This window comes from Toxotes jaculatrix, chromosome 23 (genome assembly GCF_017976425.1).
Source record: "Toxotes jaculatrix isolate fToxJac2 chromosome 23, fToxJac2.pri, whole genome shotgun sequence".
Classification (NCBI taxonomy): Eukaryota; Metazoa; Chordata; class Actinopteri; family Toxotidae; genus Toxotes; species Toxotes jaculatrix.
This window is the reverse complement of record NC_054416.1, coordinates 6,619,059-6,625,662: the sequence shown is the minus strand read 5'-3', so window position 1 is coordinate 6,625,662 and position 6,604 is coordinate 6,619,059. Positions and strand designations below refer to the sequence as shown.

The following is a 6,604-nucleotide window of genomic DNA, read 5'->3' as shown; positions in this document are numbered from 1 at the left end:
TGTAAAGTGAAAGTATAAAAAAAGAGAGTATAATAGTAGAGAGTATAATAGCAAATCCAAAACAAATCATGAAACAGTTTTACTCCTACAAACCCCTGACTCAGCATTATACCCAGGACACACCTGCACAACAGTGTTTCTGCTTTTTCTACAGATGCTACACTGTTTAAGGTTTGAAGCATCTTGGGCTAGAAGTTGATATATCCTGCCCCCTAGTGGTCACTACGGTTCATTATCTACTAAAAATGAAATGATTGAACCAGGATATTAAAGTGGGTCATTTATCCAAAAAAAACCTTTAATGTGAGGTTAAGAAGATATATTAGGTTATATGTAGCTGGGAGGAATCATATTGTGACCATATAAAAATTCTTTATTTCTGCTGTAATACTGTTGGAAAATACAAATATGCGTCTTTAACATCCTTGCATTTCATCATGGTTGTATACTGAAGCTGTCTGATTGTAAAGGCAAAAGCTTAGAGGCTTAAAGCCCTCAGCAAAATCCTGTCTGACTCTCACTGTGGATTAAAGGCACTTGGTTTCACTATGAACACGCTGAGCACTTGTTGGTACAAGTGTGAAAGTTAACATGAAGGCCAGCCAGCTAACTTTACACATTTCTGCTGTGTAACAACAAAATAAAGCAGCACATGGCTTGTGTGTATGTTGCATGAAGAGAAACTACTCCTCTCATTAAAGATCTAATAGTGTTTTAGCAGCCAGGTGGGTGTAGGTTCACCTGGCAGGACAAAGTAGCTCCACCACCAGGGTTTTTCTGATCTCTCCTCACGGACCTGGCTCAAATCAGCCATCAGGGTGTAGCGCTCATACTGGTTATAAGGGTCAAAGCGATCATAGGTGCCCATGGACAGGATGGTGTGATCCTCCTCCTCCACGCCAGGCTCTGGTGCAGCTTTCTGCAACACAAAGTCCACTCTGCCTGCTTTGAGCATGCGAGGAGGCAGGCGGAGTTTCTTCATGGATCGGGTGTAGCCGGGCGCCGAGACGGTCACGATGTGGATGCCAGGGTGGAGGAGGCGCCAGTATTCGCCATTTTCAGCTGGGCAGGGAGGCAGAGAAACACAAGTGTTTTAAAGGGAGACTCTGCCATTTTAAACATAAAGATCAGTTTGCTTAACAGGGAGAGATGAGTAGGTGCTTTTTAAAACAGAGGGTTTGAATCTGGGCGTTTGAAAGATTTGATGTTGTATTCACATCATGCGACATGGGAGTGTTCACATCATTAGACCACTCAAGACAGCTGTGTAACTGCACAGTTGGTGTGAGGGTTTGAAATAACCTGCATTCACAATATCAAAAGCCACAAGAACTTGGAAAAATAATAAAAAACAGGCATTAATCTGTAAAAAATGGCGAATCTTGTTAAAGAACAATAATTATCACCTGTGGTAATATCGTGCCGTATCCCTCTGACTGATATCCGTGCACCTTTTATCCCATTTCCCTCCTCATCTGTTACAATGCCTTTGATACCACGATGGGCCTGAGGAACAGCACCAGAACAAAAGTCATTTGCAAAAAAATGTATATGCATATATTAAATCTTCAGCATAAAAAATATCAACTCAGTGTTTAAATAATTGTGTGGCTGTTTCCTTGATTTTGTTGACATATCCGCATTTGGCTTCGTCAACAAAATCAAGAAAACGTGAACACAACCACGACTTGTTCTTACTGCCTCCATAAATGTGAGCAAAGCCTCGAGGTTCTCATGCCAGCCGATGTACAGCTCCTCTTCAGGGGGGAATTTATCACAACCCAGCTCCACGGCCACTTCAAAACAGTTGGTGTGGAGATAGTTGAAGTCTTGCATACCTGAGCAAGAGTAAAACAAAACTGCTTTACCCAGAAATCCATGAGAAAATGTGCTGACCTTTTCAGGAGGCCCCTCATCACTGCTTCCCTGATTTTGATCATGGGAAGCTGGTCTTACGTCGACCTCTAGTGGCACCACGTAGCATTTCACTTTTTTTTTTTAAACTCACCTCCTGCAAGGCTCGCCCACTGTGCTCCATTAATGATCCCTTTCTGACCGTGAGTACGAGACGGTCCACACTGGGCGTTTTCACTGGACATTGTTTCGTGGGCGTCTGCATATATCCTGGCCAGAAACTTGAAAACCTACAAAGTCAAAATACTCATAGTTGGCTTTTGAGCTTCAGATCTTGATAAATCTCCACATCAATTATCACAGGGAAAATAAACCCTGAGAGAAATGAGCCAACGTTTTCCTGTTCTAGAGGTGAGGTTTTTTTCAAGGAACCCATTCACCTGATCGTCCGGTGTTGGGGAGAACATGTTGCGTTCCAGAGGGTGCTTTGACAGATCGTAGGGGTACGACACCACCAGGTCTCCGGCGTGGAAGTTAGCAGAGAGCACAAACGGGATGGAGCGGATCCATTTCATGACAGCGTACGTCTCTGGTGCGACCTGGATTGCAGCATTAAGACTTATTCAAAGAAATGAAACAAATCAAGTTTATTCAATGTTAAATGGCTTCCTAGACAATATCACCTATTACTCCACAATATATCATTCACTGGCAAATATGGATAAGGATTCATACTGTACCTTACCAAACCAGTAATAGTCTGGGATTGGGACGTGGTCAGTGCGGTAGCCCTTTTGTCTGCGCCGGTTGTAAACGATGGAAGTTAAGTCAGGGAAGTTTCTGTTCAGGTCGATGTTCTGAGCGTTGTTTCGACCGACGTTCCAAGTGTCATATTGATGACCCTGAGGAGTTCAAAGATGAGTATGTTTGAAAGCCATTAAAAACAAAGCTCAAAGCACGCTGCATGCAGTCGTTGCAGGATTAGTGAGGTTGATAAGTGCTGCAAATAGCTGTTAAGAAAATGAACTACTGAACAAACCTCGTGTTATGTGTTTGGCTGGTTCTCCAAAGCCTGACTTAAATAAACATATGTACCCATGGAGAACTGACCTCCTCATCACCGTCGTTATTGTCCTGGCCTCCAGAAACTGCCAGCTCGTATCCGTCAGGGTTCATGGAGGGCAGAATATGGATGCGGGTGGTGTTGATGAGGGTCTGGATGCGTTCGTTCCCCAGCTGATACTCTGAGCACAGGTACTGAGCCAAGTAGATCAGCAGCTGGCGGCCCAGGACTTCATTCCCGTGCATGTTGCCAATGTACTTCATCTCTGGTTCGACTACAGAGGGTCACATTTACAGTAACTGGTCTGAACTTCCTTGATACAGAGAATAAGGAGGTGTATACGGAGGCTGATGAGCTTAACTTACGCAGTTCATGTTGGCCAGGGTTGTTTGAGAACTCGATCACGAGCAGCTCCCTGCCCTCCATGCTGCGTCCGATGCTGTAGGTCTTGGCTATGTCGGAGCATTGTTCCTCGGTTTTCTTCAAGACACTGATCATCTGAGCGTTGGAGTGATATTTGAACTGAATCGAGCTAGCGGGATCCTCATGAAGAAAAATCTCCATGCTGTCAACAGCCTCCAAATCCTGGTCTGGTGTAAGGAAAAACATGAGTTTCAATCAATGTGTTTTTTAAGATGTAGTGCCTGACCATATTTTAAATCTCAGACAAAAATGTTGTCTCCATTCTTGTAACACTGCCAGGGTATATATAGGATGTTTGTAGACCCTGGTATGCAGAGCAGAAACCAAAAAGAATGTGCGAGGAGTCGATTTAACACCAAACGCCTGATGAACTGAATGTGCTCATTTCAGCTGACACATTAAACTGTTAAACCTGCTGATGTCTGCCCTTATTTCAGTCTTCACACTTATTCTGACACCAGCAGAAACCAATAATAACAGAAACTAAAACCAAATGGAACTTATTAAACTCTATTACTGCCAGATTCACACGACCTGAAACACTGTATGTGTCCAAACTGCCATCACACCCAGTCATTTGATGTATTATCAATACAGAAATATTGATTAGCTTTTAAGTGAGAAGGCTTAAAGTATTTCCAACATATTCCTAAGATGCTAACCCCCACCCTAGTATTAAAATTAAAATAAAAATTAAAGCTGGAGGTCATGTGATATCAAAACAGGAACAAACATCAGTTTGAAATTAATATGAATATGGGAATCATTTCACAAGAGCGACTTGCTGCCAGACATCTGAACCACATTCTACTTGGGATAAAAAAAAATTAGCACAACAATGAAAATGTTTTGTTATAGTGCATACAAGACAATACGGTTCATTTCATAGGTTAACTTTAAGACTTTGATGATCATGTCCTCTCACTGTACACATGCTAAAATGACATGACTAATTGCTCAGATAAATTCCTTCTGTTTGCGTTCCTGCTGTTCATGCTGTCATATGGCTCACACATGATTTCTGTTGTTCTGTTGTGAGAGGAAGCTCTTTTTTTAAATCTCCTTTAAAAACCTGTTTTTCACTTGAAGAATTTACAGCAGTTCTTAGTAATACACCCAGATGATGTTTGCCTCGGTGCAAGTGTGAGTGAGGGTTTATGTGGGGGGAAATAAGGGCCGTTCCAGTTGGGTTTTATTTTGAGGTGAGCCACATCAGCATGTGAACAAACCAGATGCCTGCAGACATCTAAGGAAAATATTCTTTTGAAACTCAAAGGACTACACTGTTGTTTCTCTGGGTTTCACTGTCATAGCTCGAAACCAAAAGTTTAAATAATAGCATGGATATTCTTAGTCAAAACCATAAGGCTAGATAAGGTCACAATAACAAGGTTAATGTACTGTAGTTCTCACCTTTGAGGCCTTCCAGTGGGTCATAACATCCTTCTTGGTCACTGACAAAAAAGCGATCACAGTCCAGGAAGTAGGGCCAAGCCATCTCTATCGCATCAAAAGCATGGCTGCATCTTTTACGCACCGCCTCACAGGTGGTGCGGCAGGGCTTCAGCACCTTCTCCCTCTCGCAGCGTGGAGTCAACACCGAGCAGCCCAGCATACGGATTTCAGGGTTGCACTCTGAACCGAGCAGAGACTCAGCCACGCTCATGAGCAGGTACTCGGCGCCTGCCTCGGCCTCTTCACGGGTCTTGTGCCCGAGGATGTTTGGGAACATGGTTTGCACGTAGGGCATGTCATCGCAGTAGGACAGTAGGACATCGGTGCATTTGGCTGAGGTTAACATAAACAAAGTTAAAAGTCAGATAGATTAGGAACATTTTCTAATTAAATATTTACCAGACTGCTCAGCAGAAAACATTAAGGGAATTATTATCACCAGCAGCTCATATTAATTTTAACTTTATCAATCTTATTTCAGGGGATCGAGATATGCACTGTATCTCCATCTATCACACACTTAGTCATGTGCCTCACTGTGCTGTCTTCAATCATCTAGTCCCAAATGTTTCTATTATCTCTGGAAATTAGAATTTGAATATTTCATAGTGCCATTGATCATCTAAAAATACACATGATGGTTTTATGGCTTTTGGGCCAGATTCCATTAAGACTTCGCCCACTGTGACTTATGATCTCATCCGTTTTGTTGTTAAAAACACTGACTCAAACCAAATCCACAGGGATGTAACTGTACCCGGCATTTGACCTGTCTGGAAGGGTGGGATGAATTTAGGGCCTGATCTTTCTCTAGTGTCACAGACACGCACAAAATGAGTGGTTTTAGGCTCAAAAGTCAAAGAAAAGAGTCAAAACAGGTCAGAGATGTGATCAGCTGCCGCAGCGTGAGGCAAGCTGGGTGACAAACTGCCCACGACGCTCTTCCTCCAAGCCCAAGGGTGCTTACGTTTTTCTTCCACTGCTGGCCTGCACAGTCCTGCAAGACACATCAGTGTGTGATTAGCTGACACTGTGGCAGACACTAGATGGCAGAGTGGTTTCTGTAAATGCCTCACTGTGGCCTATAAAATAGTCTGCTGATCAACCTAAGGTCTTGCTTCAGCAGCTTTCTGAAATGCCTGCCTGTCTGCAAAGTATCATGAAATCACTAGATGTTCCACATTGTTTTTACAGGAGTATAAATCTTAATCTATAAAGTTGAAAAGCTTGTTTTCATCTAGAATGTTAATACCATTTGACAAGCTATTAGCCAACATTTAACCATATTCATAATCGTTGTTGTTTTAAAAAGTTTTCCTTAAGTTTTACTGGATCAAATTCAGTCTCTGAATCTAGAAAAGTCCAGAACTTGCACATGACAAGATGCCATGTCCAATTTATGAGGCAGGTCCGAGTGCACGCGTAAGAATAAAGTATGTAATCATATAAAGTAGGAAGAAAAAAAAACTTCACCTCGAATTCCTGGGTCACATCGCGGAGGAGCACAAGACACAAAGACCAACAACTCCAGCAGGATCAGCGGCAGGATGCTCATTTTTCCGACACTTATATTCCGTTTCGATGTGGCACCTCACACACAGCAGCAGCAGAGGGTGTGTGTGTGTGTTTGAATGTCCCAACTCTGCAGAAAGTCCCTCTGAACTTTCCTTAAAGCCTCTTTATTACACACATTACGGTTTGCTATCAAGTTACAGAGGAAATGACTCTGAGGTGAAGTGGGGACGTGTTTGAGAATATGGCGCTAACTTTAAATTGATCTGACAGGAAGGCACATTTTACTTTATCCTT

General features: G+C 42.7%; 1 protein-coding gene across 1 annotated transcript; it reads right to left on the bottom strand.

The window, feature by feature from the left end:
• Positions 1-285: 285 nt before the first annotated feature.
• LOC121177097 (carboxypeptidase Z-like) lies at positions 286-6,400 on the bottom strand. The gene is made up of 11 exons (XM_041031295.1): positions 6,269-6,400; positions 5,763-5,792; positions 4,754-5,128; positions 3,283-3,507; positions 2,965-3,191; positions 2,595-2,756; positions 2,295-2,453; positions 2,009-2,144; positions 1,699-1,838; positions 1,407-1,506; positions 286-1,062 (listed from the first exon to the last, which is right to left on the bottom strand). The coding sequence occupies exons 1-11, from the start codon at positions 6,348-6,350 to the stop codon at positions 704-706; spliced, it is 1,995 nt and encodes a 664-aa protein (XP_040887229.1). The 5' UTR covers positions 6,351-6,400; the 3' UTR covers positions 286-703.
• Positions 6,401-6,604: the final 204 nt, after the last annotated feature.